Source organism: Cololabis saira, chromosome 1 (genome assembly GCF_033807715.1).
Source record: "Cololabis saira isolate AMF1-May2022 chromosome 1, fColSai1.1, whole genome shotgun sequence".
NCBI classification, from domain to species: domain Eukaryota; kingdom Metazoa; phylum Chordata; class Actinopteri; order Beloniformes; family Belonidae; genus Cololabis; species Cololabis saira.
In genome coordinates this window covers 3,617,857-3,641,640 of record NC_084587.1, presented here as the reverse complement: position 1 = coordinate 3,641,640, position 23,784 = coordinate 3,617,857, and the positions used below count along the sequence as shown (strand labels likewise).

The 23,784-nt window shown below is 39.8% G+C and overlaps 1 protein-coding gene across 1 annotated transcript in view; it reads right to left on the bottom strand.

Annotated features, from left to right (window-relative positions):
- Positions 1-10,992: 10,992 nt before the first annotated feature.
- Positions 10,993-23,784, bottom strand: part of LOC133450456 (cytoglobin-2) — a 29,915-nt gene continuing 17,123 nt past the window's right edge. Inside the window, exons 2-3 of the mRNA XM_061729106.1 lie at positions 20,079-20,310; positions 10,993-13,583 (exon numbers count right to left, since the gene is read on the bottom strand). Coding sequence (XP_061585090.1) covers positions 13,419-13,583; positions 20,079-20,310 — 397 coding nt within the window. The 3' untranslated portion in view covers positions 10,993-13,418. The remainder of the gene's footprint in view (positions 13,584-20,078; positions 20,311-23,784) is intronic.

Genomic DNA, 23,784 nt, shown 5'->3' with positions numbered 1-23,784 from the left:
ATGCATTAATAAAGTTAATTAATGCCTACTGCTCAGAGTTAATTAATACATTAGTAAGCATTAATAAACGTTACATGATGTAATTATTTATCCATATGTATGCATTACTTAGTATAAAGTAATACATTAGTTAATACATAAGTAAAACGTTAATAATGTCCCTAGTAATCATTTACTAATGGTGTTTATTTGAAGTGAATATGCATTAAGTAACAGCTACCTAATACATCTACTAATCATTCGCTAATGGTGTACATGTTTACTGGATGGGCATTATTAAACAACTATTTAGAGTCTTAAGTAATCATTTCCTAATGGTGCTGTGTATGTTATCAGGTAGCTTACCTGACCTTATGAACGGTAACCTGACATAAACCTTAATAAATGTATAGGAGTGGCTCATAACCATTACTTAACCATTAGTAACGGCTTGCTGGACCCTTATTGTAAAGTGTAACACATTTATCCCTTAGGTAACACATTATTAATGCTTAACTGCCTCATAAGCATTACTTAACCATAATTAACCATTAGTAAATACTATTCTGGACCCTTATTGTAAAGTGTAACACATTTATCCCTTAGGTAACACATTATTAATGCTTAACTGCCTCATAAGCATTACTTAACCATAATTAACCATTAGTAAATACTATTCTGACCCTTATTGTAAAGTGTAAGACATGTATCCCTTACGTAACACATTATTAATGCTTAACTGCCTCATAAGCATTACTTGACCATAGTTAACCTTTAGTAAATTAAGCAATCACATATAAAGAAGTTTACACTTTTTATTTAAAACAAAATAAAACAGATTTTAACAGATAACATTTGTTATATGTATACAACATATATATATATATATATATATATATATATATATACACACACACATCTGTGATAACAGATACGTAACAACAATTCGCACAGAGGATATATTAACGTTTTACTTATGTATTAACTAATGTATTACTTTATTTACTTTATTAATGCATTAACTAATATGCTAATTAATGTTAAGTAATACATAATAATGGTTATTTAACTATTATTACACTGTTAATTAATGCTTAATAATGCATTAACTAACTGTTTATTAATGCATTAACTAATATGCTAATTAATGTTAAGTAATACATACTAATGGTTATTTAACTATTATTAAACTGTTAATTAATGCTTAATAATGCATTAACTAACGTTAATTAAGGGACCCTTATTGTTAAGTGTTACCCACTTTACAATAAGGGTCCAGCAAGCCTTTACTAATGGTTAAGTAATGGTTATGAGCCACTCCTATACATTTATTAAGGTTTATGTCAGGTTACCGTTCATAAGGTCAGGTAAGCTACCTGATAACATACACAGCACCATTAGGAAATGATTACTTAAGACTCTAAATAGTTGTTTAATAATGCCCATCCAGTAAACATGTACACCATTAGCGAATGATTAGTAGATGTATTAGGTAGCTGTTACTTAATGCATATTCACTCCAAATAAACACCATTAGTAAATGATTACTAGGGACATTATTAACGTTTTACTTATGTATTAACTAATGTATTACTTTATACTAAGTAATGCATACATAAGGATAAATAATTACATCATGTAACGTTTATTAATGCTTACTAATGTATTAATTAACTCTGAGCAGTAGGCATTAATTAACTGTTTATTAATGCATTAACTAATATGCTAATTAATGTTAAGTAATACATAATAATGGTTATTTAACTATTATTACACTGTTAATTAATGCTTAATAATGCATTAACTAACTGTTTATTAATGCATTAACTAATATGCTAATTAATGTTAAGTAATACATACTAATGGTTATTTAACTATTATTAAACTGTTAATTAATGCTTAATAATGCATTAACTAACGTTAATTAAGGGACCCTTATTGTAAAGTGTTACCGACTAACTTAAGATTCCTGTTTTTTTTTAAGAAGCTCAATGTAAAACAATGAACCATATGCATCACAAACATTGTACAAGAAGTGCATTGGTCAGTTACAGTTTCCATGTAATTATGTCTTTTTTTTTTTTTTTTTTTTCCCTTGTCTGCACACATATTAATGATTGATACCATGACGGTAGAAACCAAAGGTATATATATGTGCATCATTACTATATTTAATATATATACATATATATACGCATACATATGCGTACACATACATAAATATACACATACAAACCCAGTGTTTTTTTTTGGGTGGGGGGGATGACGACATCCACTGCCAATCCAGGAAGCAGGAACACACGGAAACACACGTCAAGCACTGGAAATCTGCAACAAAAAACCACAAACAAAACACGAAACCGGCACGGAGCCGACCAAAACACGAACAGCAATCGACCCAAATCTTGAGATCTGATCGCAGTCTGAGCTAAGCTATCGCTACCGCTACCTAAACCCAAAAACTAGAGAGCCAGCATGCAGGTGAACAAGCCAGTGTGTATGTCTATGCGTGTGTATGCGTGTATGTATATGATCATGCGTGTGTGTGTGTGTGTGTGTGTGTGTGTGTGTGTGTGTGTGTGTGTATATGTGTGTTCGTACGTGTGTGTGTACATGTCTTTGTGGCTGTGTGTGTGGCTGTGTGTGTGTGTGTGTGTGTGTGTGTGTGTGTGTGTGTGTGTGTGTGTGTGTGTGTGTGTGTGTGTGTGTGTGTGTGTGTGTATATGTTTGACCCCCACGACCCCAACGACCCCCACCCGGCAGGGGGCCAGCCTGCCCGGAGAGACAGAGCCGCCCCGGCCGCCGACGCGGGCAGGCGCACCCGCCCCCATGAAAGTGGCCCTCCAAGACCAGAGGGGCACCCCGCCGCAGAGGCAGCGGGGGGGACCGGAGACGGGCCCGGAGAGAGGGAACCCCCCAACAGGGCGATACCCGCGCAGGCCCGACAACGGAGGGCCCCAGACCCAGGCATCCCATGTAATTATGTCTAACCTCATATGGAGGAAAATAAAAGGCTCAAAAAATATCCCCCTATCCTGAGTGGGATCAAAACAGGGTGATAGAAAATATAAATTACAAACAAATAAAGTGCACATGTAACAGCAGGGAGTGTAACTCAACCTATAAAGTGCAGTTGGGCTATAATTAACTAATACTTTAGATTCTTATTTGGTTCTTCATCCACCGTCATTTCATATCCTGTCGGTCGCGGCCCGCAGGAATGTTTGGATTGAGATTTTACATTTACGAAATCATGTATCATCAAATCATCAAAGTGTTTTATAGCCATATTCCCTTCAAAAAGGGTAAAAAACACATTTGGCCCATTTTGGCCCAGTATAGGTATCCAAGTGCCCAGATAGAGAGTCCTCCTGGTGCTATCAACACTAAAACCTTTATAAAATCTATGTGCTTTAAGCTATTCTCATGTAACTTGGTACAGTTGTAGTCAAGGAGTTGCTGAATCCAGGCAGTGGTGTCTTTATAATTATATGCATTGCTATCATGATTTTTTTCTTTGGTTTATCACAATTTGCTCAGACATGTAAACATTCACATTTTTTCTGACACTGGAAATGTATCCTGGGATGTCTTAGCTATCCATCGAGACCAAGATTATGCATATTGTCCTTTTAATTGTGGAGATATTGTTGATTTACTTTGGATAGGCCTGTTCAGGTGAAATTCAACTCCAAAATCCCTCGGGGGGAACAGGTTAAACTAAACGTTTTCTAGTCAGCCTTCCATCGTACTTCCCTCACTCTAGGTTTAAACGATTAACGTAACCGGATATTGCCGCTCGGCTGATGATGTCACCGATGAAACCATCTTTGAAATGAGAGGTCCTACAGGGAACTCAGATTTGATCAGAAAAACAGCCAACGAGCATCATGGGGGAACAGAAAGCTGAATCAGCCTCGCTGGAATAACCAACTGTGACTGAAATAAAGAGGGCGGGTCCCAGCAGGTTTAACGACAGGACCGGGAAACGAAAGGCCTCAGAAAACCCACGGCTGACGTCCTGGGGTTTTGTCCAGTTCTTCTTACACAGAGGAGGAAGACAAACGCAAGAGAAGCCATCATAATGAAGTTGTAATTTAGGAGGAAATGTGAACAAACATCCGATCAAAACGCCTCCCGTCTGTATTTTAGTCGTTTCCTGCGACGGAGGAAACCCATTTCCTCCGGTTCTCCCTCCTGGACCTGGTCCTGGTAAACAGGTGTGTTTGTGCAGCAGGAGGAGAGAACGTGTCGCCATGACGACGGGTCTTGTCAGCCTCACGGCGGCCTGATGGATCGGCTCGGAGGAGAGGAACTATTTTCTGACTCTCATTATGTTGTTTACCGGCCTCACCTGTTTCCCTGCCCTTGAGCCAGGCACCAGGAACAAACCCCACCCGCCTCGCAGCGCCAGGGCAGCAGATCTAACGGACCCTTCTCCAACAGGCGTCGGTTTGAATGAATTACTCCCTGAAAAGTTAATCAGGGACCCCTCATCGGCAGCCTTCACCTTTCCTGGCCTGGTGAATTTTTTTAGCCCCTTTTTTTTGTGAGTGAAACAATTTTTTTAACCATTTGACTCGAACCTGAATTGAATTAGATGCATATCTTTCAATGCCATGAACACATGGAAAACAAATTATTATCCAGCAATTCACTTTAATACAAAATAACAAAATTAACTGAATAAAATAAGTATCTTTCTTAAACAGTAACCTGTCCTACTTAACTTAAAATTGTATAAATTAATATAAAACAATAGAAAGAAAGCAGAAAATCCATTCTGTAATACTGTAAATTTTTAGTGCAATAATAAAAGTGCAAACAGAAAGTCTGTAGAAAACTTATATGTTAATATTTGCGCCTCAAGGCCATGACTTTAGGCTTACAGAAGAGTATCAGGGCCAGGCAGGAGAAAAATAAAAATAATATTTTAGAGGAGGAAGATTTTTTTTCCGTTATGCACTTCGAGAAAAAAGTCGAAATGTCGAGAAAATAGTAGAAATATTTAGAAAAAAGTCAAAATTTCGTGAATAAAGTTGAAATGTTGAGATAAAAGGCGAAATTTCGACTTTATTCACGAAAGTGCACAATAAAAAAAAAATCTTCCCCTCTCAAATATTTTTTCTCCTGCATGGCCCTGTAGTAAAACAGAAAAAAATAACTTATAAACTCAACAGCTCAATGCCATTTTCCATTGGCAGTATTGACTATTTTCTGACTCTCACAGTAATACGGTACAAAGTGCGTCTCTTTTCAGCTCAATACGGGCCGTACTTTAGTTTATAAATACGGGACGATTCCGTTTTTCAAGGGACGATTGGCAACCCTAGTCTTCTTCCCTGCAGAGCCTCGGAGACGTTCGCCTGCGGCGTCTCTCAGCGTCTCTCAGCGTCTCGCAGCGAGACGGCGAGCTCTAATCAGTCATTAAGAACATTTACATCTTGTTCCTTTTAAGAGTCCTTGTTATCAGTGTGACGGCCGAGCTGAGGGTTATCAGGGTCACGGCTCTGAGCTCTGAACAGTGAGACTTAACAATGAAAATAAGAATTATAATTCAGAAAATGCTCAAATTTATATTAATATTAATAAGGTTTTACTTTCTAATGTTTCATCAGCAAAGTTTTTAGGTGTCAGTATTGATGAGAAACTTTGTTTTAAGAATCATTGCAAATTTGTGTGCAAGAAGGTCTCAAAATCCTTGGGTATCATGAAAAAGGTTAAAAGTAAGCACTTTATTAACTTTGTACAACAGTTTAATTTATTCCCATATCTCTTATTGTAATTTAATTTGGGCTAGCACTTATCCTTCTTTTTTACGACTTATTCATAGACTCCAAAAATCTTATTATCATTCATCCTCCACAAGGAGGAATGATTTGCATATCCCCTTCTGTAGAACCGACGTTTCTACATTTTCATTTAATTGTGGAACAGTTTAAAACATCTAAGTGAAACATGCTCAACATTATCTGCATTTAAAAGAAAAGCTGAAAAAAAGTTTATAGATTTTTAATATATCTGTGTTTTTCCTTCACCACTATTCAAATATATTTCTAAGCTATTTAATTGTATTCTGAAGTATCGTATAACTCTGAGTTATCAGTTATACAGTATAGGCACATGTATTGTGTTTATATGGTTTTGTGAATTTGTTTTTTATTTTTTCTTGTTTTTAGGGGGGGTTTTATGACCTCTCCTGCTCTTCTTTTCTTAACTTTTTTCCTCTGTCTAATGTTCCTTTTTACGAGTGCACACAATAAAACAAACACCAGGAAGGAGGCTGGAGCTGCAGAAACCAACGTGTTCGGTCTCCAGGAGCCGAAGAGCAGATAATTGAGATTAGAAATGAGAATAATCTCCTGGCCAGCGTGATCAGCTCGGGGCCGCCGGCGGTGCCAGCCTCAGCTGGGCCAGGAATTGATTCTGAAATGGTTTCGGTTCATGAAGCTCTGACAGCCTCGGAGATGTGTCTTGGGTGTGATGTTCAGAACCGCTCAGCCTCCCGGGGCGAAGCGGCCGTCCACCGGCTCCACCTTCTCCACCTGCTCCACTTCCCCGTAAATCCTCCACTCACCTTCAGTTCATCCACTTTCTCGAGTCAGATCAAATCCTGAAACATCAAATCTGATCAAGATGAGACGGTAATTAAAGTTCAGTTCAACTCAAAAAATGTTTTATTAATCCCAGAAGGGACATTAATTGTTCCAATAGTCATTATTTGAAGTTTCTTATAATAATTATTGTAGAGACCAAAGAAAAAAGGCAATTTTTCAAAACCACATAGTACTGCAGTTACAGTGTAGTATGTAGTATGTAGTATGTACTGCATACTGCAATACGTCCTAGACGCTTGGCTGTGACCTAAAAAAACAACAACAAAAAGACACATTTCCGAGTAGTTTAGATTTCATGTTTTATTTTTTCTCAGGTGTGTGAAGGTACAAGTGTGCAAACATGCTGAAAACACTACAAAGCTGCTGCACTCGCTCCCACTGACGGCGCAGCACACAAATACATATGCACACAGTACTCAGATACACGCAACCCTTCTCAGGGAGATACTTAGAAAAATATAAAGTTTTCAACTGATGGACAGAAATATTTCACAACAAAAACACACGTTTGCTGAATCATGAGAGAGTCATCAGCAAAGAAAAGTACATTTTCATCTTAAAGTGAAGGTTGAAGTAGATATACTTGAGTGTGTGTGTGTGTGTGTGTGTGTGTGTGTGTGTGTGTGTGTGTGTGTGTGTGTGTGTGTGTGTTAGCTAAAGCACGATGAGTGTTGGCAGAAAGAAAAGAAAAGAAACCGGTCGCTGGTTCTGGTCCGACCGCGGAGGGAAGCTGACGTCGGAACTTGCAGAAACCCCGTCTGAGCGACGGCTTTACTGCCGCCGGAGCTGGAGTATTTTGAGCGGGAGTGGAAACTGTTTATTCTCAAGTTTATTTGAGTTTATTTAAATCCAGCGGCCTGTTTTGTGTCTGAAGCAGCTCCAGCAGCTCCGTCTGCTCGGCAGGAAGTTTTCTGCTCACCTTATCTGTAACACTCAACGTTTGTCCACGGAGGGGAAAAAAGGATTTATTTTTGATTCTCTGCCGTTTCTTCGCTGTTGGCTCGGTCACATGACCACAACTTTACTCTTTGCAGATCTAAAAATGCCCAAAAGAGTTCAAAATTAGTTCAAAAGTGTCCCATTGGACTTTTAAAATTTTGAAACTTAAGTTAATAGTTTATTAAAATGTTCTGATCCAGTGAATGAGCAGTCTTGGTGGATCAACGTGAAATGACGCTCTCTCGTAATCATTTAAAAAAATGTGTTCAGAATGGATATTCAAAACCCTTTCTCTATTTTGTATAGTAGGGTTTAAATGGTGAAGGTCAGCTGTCTTTGTTGCCGTAGCAACATGACTGGCAGTAATTGTTTTATGAGAAAAACAACCGATAGCAGCAGAGTGAGCGGGGAGCAGCGGGAGGCGAAGCAAACAGGGTGCTCACAGGAGCACACAAATAAATAGAAGATTCAGACTGCAGGATCTTACAGACGTAACCGCCGTTAAAACTTCATCAATAACAACGAGAGACGAGCTGCTTAAGAACTTCCTCTCGGGCCTCACGACCACAGATTCATTTCCACTTTCTAAAGTCGGCAGCCTTTTAACCGCCTGCTCTTTACCGCCTGATTGAGCGACTGTTGACGTGATTAGTTCCACTTGTGCTCGTTTTCCTCACAAATTAAGTTTCCCAGTCTGCAGCGAAAATGGTCTTTGAATGTGATTCGATTTCTGCTCCGATGGCAGCGAGATGAAAAGGGAAGTTGGGGTTTCTGGAGACGATAAAGCAGGAAGGAGGTTTAATACCAGAACCTGTGTCTCGATAAGATCTCCTTCTCTCAGCTTTATTGATCCCCTGCTCTGGTTTCTGATTATTATCCTGGATGCAGAAATCTGAGCCTGGAGGGAAGAACCTTGTTGTGACAGATTTAACCATCCTGGATGGTTTAGTTCAGGGGTCTGCAACCTTTATTACCAAAAGAGACATTTTGCCCCCACTTCTACAAAAAAAGGGGCCGCAAAAAATAACAGAGATTTTCATCTTTTATTTATTTTAGCTGTTACAACCACTAAATATAAATATAAAACATTTAGCTGCAGCTTGGCAGCTTTAAAAATAAATATAAAATAATAGATGTATAAAAGAATAGATGCTCTGATATTCTTATGAATTTATCTTTCATATATTCCCCGTCTTTACGACCTCCAGAGCCGCTAAAAAACCAGCAGTGTTGACTGTTGGAGGTTTTCCACTTCTTAAAAAGATAGTTTGCTCTCTTCAGCTTTTTGTAGCAGTTCCGGTTCGGTATTTTCCTGCAAATGCAGCTTGTTTTGGAAGTGTCTTAGTTTAAACGTTACATTTTTTGTTGTTGGATATCTTCTCGCCACATTTCAAGCACGAAGGTAAACTGGCAACATTGGCGATGAAGGTATATGAATATGGCTGATGATGTTACGTGTAGGCCTGTGTTGAAAAAAACGATTTTCCGATTCTAAATCGATTCTCATATTAATTCCCAAAAATCGACTCGTATGTCTAAAGATCGATTTTTTTTTTTCATCATTACAACTTTTGGTATTTTTTTTTTTTGTTTATGCCCTAAAAAGGAATGTTTTGTTGGACACGAGCATTCAAGTTTACAGTTTTAATTGCATAAATTGTCTATATTTCTTTGCTTTATATTCTGTCTTGGGGTTACATTTGCAAAAAATGCTAAAAATCCATATTCTCAATAATTCTGCCCCACAATGTTTCTGAAAGCAGTTCTATCAGCATTCTGGGAGCTGATTGGTCCTTACAGCATCATTAGCTGCAATACTTGCTGTTGAATCTCAATATAATACCAGTATTAATATGTTGCAGAACTACAGTCATATAATTCATGCAATAGCTGAAAAAACTGTTTTAATAACACTAACCCAAATCAATATCGGAATCGAATCGAATCAAATCTTGATAATCAATTCTGAATCTTAAGAATCGGAATCGATTCTTGACATTTGAATCGATCCCCAGCCCTAGTTACGTGACTGAGATATATTTTCGTTGACAAATTTCGTTTAAAATGAGATGGCATCAATGCAAACTCCAAGATAACTGCCAAACAAAATAAACTAATAATATGAATAAAAATGAATTCAGAAATATCATTTATTTGTGTTCGGGTTGTTTTCAAGGCCAAAGGGAGCTGCAGGTTGCAGACCCCTGGTCCAGGCCGTAATTTAAAGCTTAGCCTGACTAGAATAGAAGGATATCGGGTCTTAACTATTTGTGCAGTCATTTATTTATTTATTCATTTATATATTTATTTATTTATTTATTCCTTTGCCAGCAGTCGTGCCGTCCCAGCGGAGGCAGCAGGAAGGAACCGCAGATGAACGATCCACGAGCAGCAGAGGAGACTCATTACTGCCCCATTAATGCCAGATGCCGGCGGGGGACAGACGGGCGACGGCGACGTCACCGGAGCAGATGCAAACCGCAGATTGGATCAAATGTCCATCCTAAACAAATTTATGGGGCATGTTTTGGGCTCTGATGAGCTGCCAGAGCCAGATGAGGACCGGCAGCCGTCCGCCGACCGGGAGGTCGAGCAAGGTAAGGAGAGCCGGGACGCCGTATCTGGAAACGGGCTGATGGCACCGGCAGATCAAACTAGAGTGGGTTCATTAAGCCCTTAATGCAGCCGTGGAGGCAGCAACCCCCCCCAGGCAGGTTCAGGAGGTAAACTGTCTGACAGTCCTGTAAATATTAGTGCTGGAGACGTCTGACGGCGTTCAGCTGCTGATATCAGTGTGTGTGTGTGTGAGTGTGTGTAGTCGTGTGTGGGGGAGCAGGAAAAGAGAAGCCCTCTGCGACACATCAATACATCAGCATGTCAATGAGTTGTAAACGAAGGCCCAACACTGTGCACATTTGCCCACAGTAAACGTATACAAACACCTCAGTTGAACAGGACGTTAAATAGAGAGTAAGAAACACCGTAGTTCGACACTAAGAGGATCTATTAACAGTCAGCAGCTCCATGGTCCCGTAACCGTGGCGACAACATCCCACCGCCCCCCTCCTCGCCCAAAAGTCTCAGCTTTTCCTCCGTCTTTCAGTATATGATGAGGTGTGTATAAACTGTAGGGGGCCTTGAAACAAAAGATAAAATTAATAAATAATTCAAGTCTGCAAAGATGCTAAATTACTACGTTGGAGTATTAGGGCCAAACTAAGAAAAAAAAAGGAAATTACGAAAATAAAATCATAATAATATGAGAATAAATTCGTAAAATTACGAGAATAAAGTCGTAAAATTACGAGAATAAAGTCGTAAAATTACGAGAATAAAGTCATAATGTTGCGAGAATAAAGTCGTAATATTTTGAGAATAAAGTCGTAATATTACGAGAATAAAGTCGTAATATTAAATATATTATAAATATATAAATATAACTTCACAAGATGCTCAATATTCAACATTTTAACACACTCTTCCTGTTAGAGTTCTCATAAATTACGACTTTATTCTTGTAATATTACGACTTTATTCTCATAAATTACGACTTTATTCTCGTAATGTTACGACTTTATTCTCATAATATTATGACTTTATTCTATCACGACTTTATTCTTGCAACATTATGACTTTATTCTCGTAATTTTACGACTTTATTCTCATTATATTATGTCTTTGTTCTCGTAATTTCCAATTTTTTTTTTTTTCTCAGTTTGGCCCTAATACTCCGTTGTAAATTACACATTTGGATCATACATAGTCCAAAAAACGCTATTTCTGTTTAAAATCATTGGCTAATTATACTTTTTTCGCCTTGAAACAGTTGCACTCTTTCTGCAGTTTTTCACAATAAAAGCTCATGGTAATGGGGCCGTTTCATTTTTTTGTAGCATATATTTTTAGTATACATTACAGATTAAAGAATTCAAATCCTGTTTAGAAATGATGACGAATCACTGAAGTGAAACGTTGAAATATCTATTTATCTGCTTAGTAATAGTTAACAACGTTTTCGTACATAAATACAACCTTGAACAGTTAAGACGCCGCCCCGAGCTACCAGCAGGTCAGAGGTAAATGATAAGATAAGATAAGATAAGATAAGATAAGATAGTCCTCTTTCTTCACTTTGCAACAGTTGGAATCTTTCTGCAGTTTTTCACAATAAAAGCTCATGTTAAAGGGGCTATTTTATTTTTTTAGCCTATATTTTTATTATACAATACGGATTAAATTATTCAAATCCTGTATAGAAGTTATGACGAATCAGTGAAGTGAAACTTTAAAATATCTATTTGAGTTTAATTTACATTTATGTGACTAATAAATGGCGACCTCAGGGCCGCAGAGACTGTTGATGTTTTTAAAAAGAGGCTCAAGACTCATCTCTTTAATCAGGCTTTTAACTGACTCATTTAACTCTTTTACATTTTTTATGCTCACCCTTATTTTTATTGGATCTTACTACTCTGTTTTATAGTTAGTTTATCCTTTTTTATTATCATAATTTATTCTCATTGTTTTATCTTAATGTTTTATCTAAATATTTTAGTCGTTATTTATGGTCTATTTTATACATTTTACTGTCTTAGTCCTTTAGTTTTTAATGTCTTGCTTTTTAGACATACTTTTAGGATTTTACGTTATGTTATACTTTTTAAACTCTATTAGTGTATTTTATCCTGTTTTCTTGTAGCTTTTATCTCCAGTGTTTCCTCATGGGGAGCCTCCATGCTGGGAGTGACTCTGGCCTGCAGGGGGTCGTCCTGGGGATGGTTCTGGCCTGGATGGTGGTGGAGTTCTGCACCACGGCTTCACCGCTGTGGTGTGGACTTCTCTATCCGTCCGGGCCGGGATGGTCTCTGTGGGCCCCCCCCCCCCTTCTAGCTGCGGGCTATGGGACCTCCTGGCGTGGACGGCTCCCTGTTACCGTTTCCTCACCTGGATCCTCTGTGCCTAGCCATGTCTGCACCATGTGTCTGCGTGTGTCTATCTGTGTGTGTGCGGGGAGGGGGAGGGGGGGGGGGGCACTAATACATTTTATGTTTATGTTTTATGAAAAGCACTTTGTGTTACATTTTTTTTGTATGAAAGGTGCTTTAAAAATAAAGTTTGATTTGATTTGATTTGAGTAAACGTAACTGTGCTGGCAGCTCCGGACAGTTTTTACTAAAGTTGCTACATGAACCAGACTAATGTCGGTCCGTAAAGCTAGCGTCTGACGACGGTGCGTTTCATCAGATCCGTTAACGATAACCTTTGCTCCCGCGTGACTCTCGTAACATGACGAGCTAACGACGTTTTGGAGATTAAAGTCACGATTCTGATGAAATCTTCACGTTATTTACTTTTATCGTCCCATCGAGGCAGATTTTCTTTACGTAACACAACCGAGGTAAAAAATAAAGTTACATCTTCTACTAGCTTTAGCCTTTTAGCATGATACAGCATCGCTGCTACGTAGCCTTTAAGAGCCCGACCTTTGACCTGGTTCTCGCTTGCATAGCCAAAATGTTTAGCCAGCGAGCTAAAAACATGAAACCAGGAACGCTCTCCCAACTCTGCAACATCTCTGAGGTAAATCAAAAACAAAACAGCTGTGACCTCTGCGTCACACGGAGACGTCACGTTGCAGCAGACGGCTGCGACAGGAGCTAACAGGAGGAGAAGTGGACAGTCGGCGTTAGCGAAGCTCCACTGACACAAGCGAAGACCGAGGACGGCGTCGGGCGACATCTCCGGGCGTCCGACCGGCCGGCCGCCGCGGTGCAGAAACACCAAAATAAGGAAGGATGTTGCACATAAACCGCGCTAGCCGGACCCGTAAACCCTCCCCCTCAACTCTTCTCTCCTCCTCTGAATCCTCCCATCCCTCCGGCCTCACACCGCCGAGCTGGACACCTGCAGCCAGCCCGCCTCCGTGTACGCGCCCGTCACGTGCCAGTACAGCGCCGCCATCAGCTTGGTCCACACCAGCTGCACCTCGGCCGTGAAGAACTCTGGGAAATCCTCGGACAGAACGTTCAGCATCACGCCGCTCAGGATCTGGGGAGGACGGAGAGAAACGGAGAGAAAGAGACAATCACTCGTCTGTGGGAACGACAGAAGTGCTGGTCCTGATGGGAGGTTACCATGGAGATACTGTACATGTGGATGGATGGATGGATGGATGGATGGATGGATGGATGGATGGATGGATGGATGGATGGATGATGGATGGATGGATGGATGGATGGATGATGGATGGATGGATAGATGGATGGATGGTTGACCGTCTCACTTCCATCCACGTTGTCCTAGTTATTGTTTTTTTTACTTTGATTTTGTGTGGATGTTGAAACTTTAACTGGAAACCCGACTATAACGAGCTACAGCGACACTTCTGTCTGAACATCATCAACACGGAGGAGGAAACAAACACCCGGATCCCGCTGGAGCTGCTGCCCGGAGGAAGATTCATGCTCAAAGTTAGTGCTCATAATAAACCGCAGGAGATAAACCAGAAGTAACATCCTTCACACTGTAAATATCCTAAAAAGATCATTCCAGTCCGTCTGTTATGATATAAATGAATAATTAGACACAGAGAGGCCTCCGCTGAGACTCCAACCAGCAGCATACTTGCTCAAGAGCATCAAACACTCATCAACACATGTTTATATTAATATATCTCCTGGTGCCGGAGGTTAAAAGGAAAAGAGACAGAAACAGAAGAAACATCAGCTCCCTAATAGCAGATTTAAAGTTCCAGCTTTTTGACGTAAACTCACGACGCTAGCTGTGATTAGCGCTATCTACTAAAGTTTATCAAAGAAAAGGTCGGTGTTTCTACGTAACTGTTATTAAATAACGTCACGTGAGCATTTTCAAAACCATTGCTGCATTAATTTATCTCAGAACAAACGTAGACATCCTTATTAATCTCCTTAAGCATTACGAAGATACTTAAGTTTGTTTTGTTTGCATTTAGGACATTAAAAACATTAAATTCCATCGTCCATCCTCTCTGGATACCTGGAGTCAGATTCACACATTTCTAGACGCAGAATTAAACTCCAAACTCCATAAAACAGAGAGTTGAGGATGCTTTTCCACAGAGCTGAAAGCTGCCGATGTCCCAGTTCTGGTCCCTGCGGGACTGATGCTCAACTGCCATTGGCTCATCTGCATTTTGAGGGGCGGGGCTTAGCCATAGGTCAACTGACCCTTTGTCAAGCCCCGCCCCGTTGCTAGGTCGTTGCTATCTCTCCTGTCCACTTCCATTGTAAAAACGGGTTTTTACATCACTTTATTTCTAATTATTGTACCAAAGAAAATCAACAGCAACTAGATATAAATATAAAGTACTTCAGGTATCCTGTAATGAATTTAAAAAACTGAGGTTTTTGGTGAAAACGAGATCTTTTGATGGAGTTTAGCTGCACGGTAGAAGGTGATGTCGTCCACGTAGCTTTATTTACCGTTAGTTTTATGATGAAATATCTCCTGTGATTCTCTCTTTCACCACTGTCCCAAACACACCGGTTAACCATTTTAAGATAAATAAATAAACTCTTGTACGGTTGTAGCTAGGGCTGCCACCTTTCAGAAATAGAAATAAAGGACGCCCCAATTTCAGCATTGCAGGAGCCAAAAAAAAGCCCCAAAACTTCTAAACTGCATAAAAATGTGTTTATTTTATATGAAAAAACGTGTTCTTTAATAGCATTGAACTTGCATGACTGTACAGACAGCCAACCATATAGCAGCTGAAATAGCCTCCTATGCTACGTATGTCCACATCAGCCAAGGTGTAAAATATGGTGTAAAAGTTAACTTATTTCAATAATTCAACTAAAATTTGTTGTAAAAGTTAACTTATTTCAATAATTCAACTAGAATTTGTTGTAAAAGTTAACTTATTTCAATAATTCAACTAGAATATGGTGTAAAAGTTAATTTATTTCAATAATTCAATTAGAATTTGGTGTAAAAGTTAACTTATTTCAATAATTCAACTTAAAAGGTGAAACTAATATATTACCTAGTCTTATTACATTCAAAGCAAGATATGTTGAACCTTTATTTGTTATAATTTTGATGATGGAATTGTTTATTGATTTCATAAAATATTCTCTAATTTATTTTTTATTTGGGGTTTTCATAAACTGTGAGCCATAATCAGAGAGCAGCGTCTTGCTGGTGCAGGTAACTGCTGCACGCAGTGACGGACACTGGCTGATTTATGGTTCCGCGTTGCACCAACGCAGAGTTTACGGGGTAGGATACGTGGGGACACGAACGTACGTTGCGCGTTGCACGCGTACCCATCGCCGTAGCCATGCCGTCGATTTAACGCGGAACCATAAATCAGGCTTAACGCGGGCGCATTGTCAGTTTTCTTTTCGTCTTTTCAACTGAGCACGCAAACACAAACTGAGGGTGCAATGCTTGCTTATGCAACCTCGTAGAACCGGGCCTGGCATAATATATGTCCGTATTGGTTCAATACAGAACTTTTTCAATTCCCAAGCCCTACCTGGAGGTGAAGCCCGAGTCCTCCCGGCTGTCTGGCACACACTTATAGAAAGATCTGGGCACAGACGCAGCAGGTCCTGTTGTCCCGCCACAAAGATTTTGCTGGCCTTAATGGTTCCTGTGTTTTATTTTGTTCATTATTGATACATTTAGTGTTGATGTGTGTGTGTATGGGGCGTTAATGAAAATACGGGACAAATCGCGTCCCGTATTAGTTCAATACGGGACGCAACATTTTTTTCTCAAATAAAGGACAATTCCGTATTTTACGGGACGGTTGGCAACCCTAGTTGTAGCTATGTGTTGTAGCTGCTGCCGAGCCCACTTTGTTTTGGAATTACAGATTGGATTTCTGCCAGTTTGGGGATAAAAAATACGCTGCACCCGCACGACATTCCTTTCTACTAATACAAAGTTTAAAAAAAGAATCCAATGATTTAAATGTTGTTACAAGATAAAGTAAAAACTATGTTTTTTCCACTGATGTGAACGAGAGAGACGGATGTTTGGTCCAACCGGATAAACCGGATGCAGCAACGGAAAATGATGTTTCTGATTGGTCAGTCGGGGACCAATCAGAAGGCTGACAAAGGGTCAATTGTGTGGTTTAATGATGGGTTTAATCATAAGCTTGTAGTACAAACATGGAGACCTTTGCGTGACTGTGGTTGAACTGAGGGGAGAAAACAGAGTCAGGTTGCTGGATGGATGCTCCACCTGAACACCAACAAGCAGGATGCTGAGCTCCGATGTTACTGGTGCCAAGCTTGGATAAAAGGTTATTTGACATAAAACCTGCACTAAATAAATACCCCTGAAAAGGGAAAAAAAACCCTTCTCTCTAAGAAAAAGGACCTTAATGGACTCTTCTGGCTTATTTGTTTGACCTCCAGAGTCGATGGGTGGAACACCATGTTGACAGACCAGGATTCAGTACATGTTGCAGCTTTTAGGCCTCTTATTCGTCTGTAAGTAACATGGAAATACATCATTTCTTGTACTGGGTTAAATATTCAAAGAAAATTTTCTCAAACGCGATTATCTTGAAAAAGAAAACGAGTTTAAGCATAAATAGAAGCTGGCAGTTAGATCTTCTCACAGCTGCTTAAACGAACCGACTGCAGGAAGCAATGAAAAGACTTTGGGAGGGAAACAAAGCGCTTCCCTCTTCAGCGAGATGAAGAGGGAAGCGCTTCAGAGTTCATATTTAAAATGATGTAATCCCCCGGTTTATGTGGTTCATGGAGGTCTGTGGGATTTTACCAGCGCCGTTATCTGGGTTTTACTCCGTCCCTTCTCTGCCTGGAAGCTGGAAACAGGAAGCTGGAACCTCCAGGGCCGTTGTTTCACGACTCTTTGTTTAAAAGCAGCTTGTTTAATTGGTTTTGACAAATGAAAGATGTTTTCAATTAAACCCATTAACTAGCCGTGCCATTAGATTGGTAATTAGATCATTGATGTTAATTCTTGAAGCTGCTGAAGCAGAAAATCCAACATTGTGATGCCTTTTACTCAGGTGGGAAGACAAACGATAATTAACTTTCAAGACGTGGTCCGGTGTGTTTAATTAGTGCTGATGGAGGCAGAATGGGAAGATGGATGGATGGATGGATGGATGGATGGATGGATGGATGGATGGAAGGATGGATGGATGGATGGATGGATGGATGGATGGATGGATGGATGGATGGATGGATGGATGGATGGATGGATGGATGGATGGATGGAAGGATGGATGGATGTCAGGATGGATGTAAGGATGGATGGATGGATGTAAGGATGGATGTAAGGATGGATGGATGGATGGATGGATGGATGGATGTCAGGATGGATGGATGGATGGATGGATGGATGTCAGGATGGATGGATGGATGGATGGATGTCAGGATGGATGGATGGATGTCAGGATGGATGGATGGATGTCAGGATGGATGGATGGATGGATGTCAGGATGGATGGATGGATGTCAGGATGGATGGATGGATGTCAGGATGGATGGATGGATGTCAGGATGGATGGATGGATGGATGGATGTCAGGATGGATGGATGGATGGATGGATGTCAGGATGGATGGATGGATGGATGGATGGATGGATGGATGGATGTCAGGATGGATGGATGGATGGATGGACGGATGTCAGGATGGATGGATGGATGGATGTCAGGATGGATGGATGGATGGATGGACGGATGTCAGGATGGATGGATGGATGGATGTCAGGATGGATGGATGGATGGATGGATGGATGATGGATGGATGAAAGGTTGGATGGATGATGGATGGATGATTGGATGGATGGATGGATGGATGGATGATGGATGGATGGATGGATGGATGGATGGATGGATGATGGATGGATGAAAGGTTGGATGGATGATGGATGGATGATTGGATGGATGGATGGATGGATGGATGATGGATGGATGGATGGATGGATGGATGGATGGATGATGGATGGATGAAAGGTTGGATGGATGATGGATGGATGATGGATGGATGGATGGATGGATGGATGATGGATGGATGGATGGATGGATGGATGGATGGATGATGGATGGATGAAAGGTTGGATGGATGATGGATGGATGATTGGATGGATGGATGGATGGATGGATGGATGGATGATGGATGGATGGATGTCAGGATGGATGGATGGATGTCAGGATGGATGTAAGGATGGATGGATGGATGTAAGGATGGATGGATGGATGGATGGATGGATGGATGTCAGGATGGATGGATGGATGGATGGATGGATGTCAGGATGGATGGATGGATGGATGTCAGGATGGATGGATGGATGTCAGGATGGATGGATGGATGTCAGGATGGATGGATGGATGGATGGATGGATGTCAGGATGGATGGATGGATGGATGTCAGGATGGATGGATGGATGGATGGATGGATGATGGATGGATGGATGGATGTCAGGATGGATGGATGGATGTCAGGATGGATGGATGGATGTCAGGATGGATGGATGGATGGATGGATGTCAGGATGGATGGATGGATGGATGGATGGATGGATGGATGGATGGATGGATGTCAGGATGGATGGATGGATGGATGGATGGATGGATGGACGGATGTCAGGATGGATGGATGGATGGATGTCAGGATGGATGGATGGATGGATGGATGGATGATGGATGGATGAAAGGTTGGATGGATGATGGATGGATGATTGGATGGATGGATGGATGGATGGATGGATGATGGATGGATGGATGGATGGATGGATGGATGCTGGATGGATGATGGATGGATGTCAGGATGGATGGATGGATGTAAGGATGGATGGATGATGGATGGATGGATGGATGGATGCTGGATGGATGATGGATGGATGTCAGGATGGATGGATGGATGTAAGGATGGATGTAAGGATGGATGGATGATGGATGGATGGATGGATGGATGATGGATGGATGAAAGGTTGGATGGATGATGGATGGATGGATGATTGGATGGATGGATGGATGGATGATGGATGGATGGATGGATGGATGGATGGATGGATGCTGGATGGATGAAAGGTTGGATGGATGGATGGATGATGGATGGATGGATGATTGGATGGATGGATGGATGATGGATGGATGGATGGATGGATGATGGATGGATGGATGATGGATGGATGATGGATGGATGGATGGATGGATGGATGATGGATGGATGGATGGATGGATGGATGGATGGATGGATGGATGGATGGATGGATGATGGATGGATGGATGATGGATGATGGATGGATGATGGATGGATGGATGGATGGATGATGGATGGATGGATGATGGATGGATGATGGATGGATGGATGGATGGATGGATGATGGATGGATGGATGGATGGATGAACAGATGGATGGATGGATGAACAGATGGATGGATGGATGAACAGATGGATGGATGGATGGATGGATGGATGGATGGATGGATTGACAGATGGATGGCTGGATGAACAGATGGATGGATGGATGAACAGATGGATGGATGGATGGCTGGATGGTACCGGTACCTTGAAGTAGATGGGTTCCACCTGGTGCTTGATGGCGTGGGCCTTCCCCACCAGGGCCAGCACGGCCGACACCTTCTCCGGGTCGTGCAGGTTCTCCACCACGCTGTTGATGGCGTTCATGACCCGCCGGGCGTGCAGCCGGAGCTGGCCGCTGCGCTCCATCTCCTCGGGGTCGTCCATGTCCTGGAACTGGCTGAAGTACCGCTTCGCCGACGGGAAGTTGATGAAGAACCTGCAGAGGCAGATCAATAAAGATTCATACAAGAAGGACATTGACCTTCTCCAAACGATTTATCCCTTCAGGCGTTTTAACCTGGAGCTGATCTATGTTCCCACTAGACTTGTAGTCAAGACCACCTAAACCGGAACCAAAACCAAGACCAGTTCAGCTCAAGACCAAGACCAAGACACCACCAAGACCAGAGAGTATCCAGACCAAGACTAATTCAGACCGAGACCAAAACAAACCTAGTAATGTCCTGATCCTGCGTGATTGTATTCCATCATCCTGGTTCTAGTTTCCATATGAGCTTGTTTTCAACTGCAGCACAATAACACAGAGAAGTGGATGATGATGTTGAACTCACTATAAATGTTTCCATCCATCAGCTGAGATCAGATATGTGTGGCGACTGCACTACCGCTATTTCTACACTATTGGAGGATTGACTCCAGTGCTTTTAAGGATTGACACGACTACTAACTAGTTCCAAAGTCCTCAAGCAGAATAACCAGCTCCAACACCCCCCTCCACCTCAGAAAAGTAGAGAATAGTAAATGTTACTGATTTAAATTGGACTGAATTTGGAGATGAAACCTGAATTTTAAATATTATAGATTGAAATTACATTATTTACCATTATAGTAATCAGATTACACCGTATATCAGCATCACTGAAATGGACCTGATGCTTAATCAATCACAACGATATGCAAATATTATTCATATATTTATTCAAACAAGTTTGTTATAAACACGAAACTGTAATTAAATACAGACACATGCAGATGCACCAACACATTAAATCAGATGCAAAATACAAATAGTTTACAAAACTGAACATTAATCAGAGTAAGAACTGCTGATACCAGATTCTGTCACCTTGGTTTGGAACGGCATCTCAGTTATCTGAGACCGAGACAAGACCAGGACCACAAAAAGACCGGTCTCGAGACCAAGACCGGTCTTGAGAACTACAAGTGTAGTTTCTACGGTAATGAACTGCAAATGCTGAACAGAGAATGAGATCCATCAATGAGACCGGCCCAGATGGGTCAAGTGCAACCCCAGAACGTGCAACCTTTGTCGAGAACGTCCTAAATCAGACACAGACAGCAGTTCCTGATGTCAGCCTCTAAAAGACCGAGTCCAGTCAGACCCGTATGTCCAACCCAGACACTAAACCAAACCTGAACCCAAACCCGAACCTGAACCCAAATCCGAACCATAACCCTAACCAAAACTATAACCCGAACCATAACCATAACTATAACCCTAACTATAACCCAAACCCTAACCATAACCATAACTATAACCATAACTATAACCCAAACCCTAACCATACCCCTAACTATAACCATAACTATAACCCTAACCATAACCATAACTATAACCCTAACTATAACCCTAACTATAACCCTAACTATAACCCAAACCATAACCATAACTATAACCATAACCATAACCATAACTATAACCATAACTATAACTATAACCATAACTATAACCCTAACTATAACCCTAACTATAACCATAACTATAACCATAACCATAACCCTAACTATAACCCTAACTATAACCATAACTATAACCATAACCATAACCATAACTATAACCATAACTATAACTATAACCATAACTATAACCATAACCATAACTATAACCATAACCATAACCATAACTATAACCATAACTATAACTATAACCATAACTATAACCATAACCATAACTATAACCATAACCATAACTATAACTATAACTATAACCATAACCATAACTATAACCATAACTATAACTATAACCATAACTATAACCATAACCATAACTATAACTATAACTATAACCATAACCATAACTATAACCATAACTATAACTATAACCATAACCATAACCATAACTATAACTATAACCATAACTATAACCCTAACTATAACTATAACCATAACTATAACCCAAACCATAACTATAACCCTAACTATAACCATAACTATAACTATAACCATAACTATAACTATAACCATAACCATAACCATAACTATAACCCTAACTATAACCATAACCATAACTATAACTATAACCATAACCATAACCATAACTATAACTATAACCATAACTATAACTATAACCCTAACTATAACCCAAACCATAACTATAACCCTAACTATAACCCTAACTATAACCCAAACCCTAACCATAACCATAACCATAACCCTAACTATAACCATAACCATAACCATAACCATAACTATAACTATAACCATAACTATAACTATAACCCTAACTATAACCCAAACCATAACTATAACCCTAACTATAACCCTAACTATAACCCAAACCCTAACCATAACCATAACCATAACCCTAACTATAACCATAACCATAACCATAACCATAACTATAACTATAACCATAACCCTAACTATAACCCTAACTATAACCCAAACCCTAACCATAACCATAACCATAACCCTAACTATAACCATAACCATAACCATAACCATAACTATAACTATAACCATAACTATAACTATAACCCTAACTATAACCCAAACCATAACTATAACCCTAACTATAACCCAAACCCTAACCATAACCATAACCATAACCCTAACTATAACCATAACCATAACCATAACTATAACTATAACTATAACCATAACCATAACCATAACCCTAACTATAACCCAAACCATAACTATAACCCTAACTATAACCATAACCATAACCCTAACTATAACCATAACCATAACCATAACTATAACCATAACCATAACCATAACTATAACTATAACTATAACCATAACTATAACTATAACTATAACCATAACTATAACTATAACTATAACTATAACCATAACCATAACCATAACCCTAACTATAACTATAACCATAACTATAACCATAACTATAACCCTAACTATAACCATAACCATAACCCTAACTATAACCATAACCATAACCATAACTATAACCATAACTATAACCATAACCATAACCATAACTATAACTATAACCATAACTATAACTATAACTATAACCATAACTATAACTATAACTATAACCATAACCATAACCATAACCCTAACTATAACCATAACTATAACTATAACTATAACCCAAACCCTAACCATAACCATAACCCTAACTATAACCATAACCATAACCATAACTATAACCATAACCATAACCATAACCATAACCATAACTATAACTATAACCATAACTATAACTATAACTATAACCATAACTATAACTATAACTATAACCATAACCATAACCATAACCATAACTATAACTATAACCATAACTATAACTATAACTATAACCCTAACCATAACCATAACTATAACTATAACCATAACTATAACCATAACCATAACCATAACTATAACTATAACCATAACCATAACTATAACTATAACCATAACTATAACTATAACCATAACCATAACCATAACTATAACCATAACCATAACCATAACCATA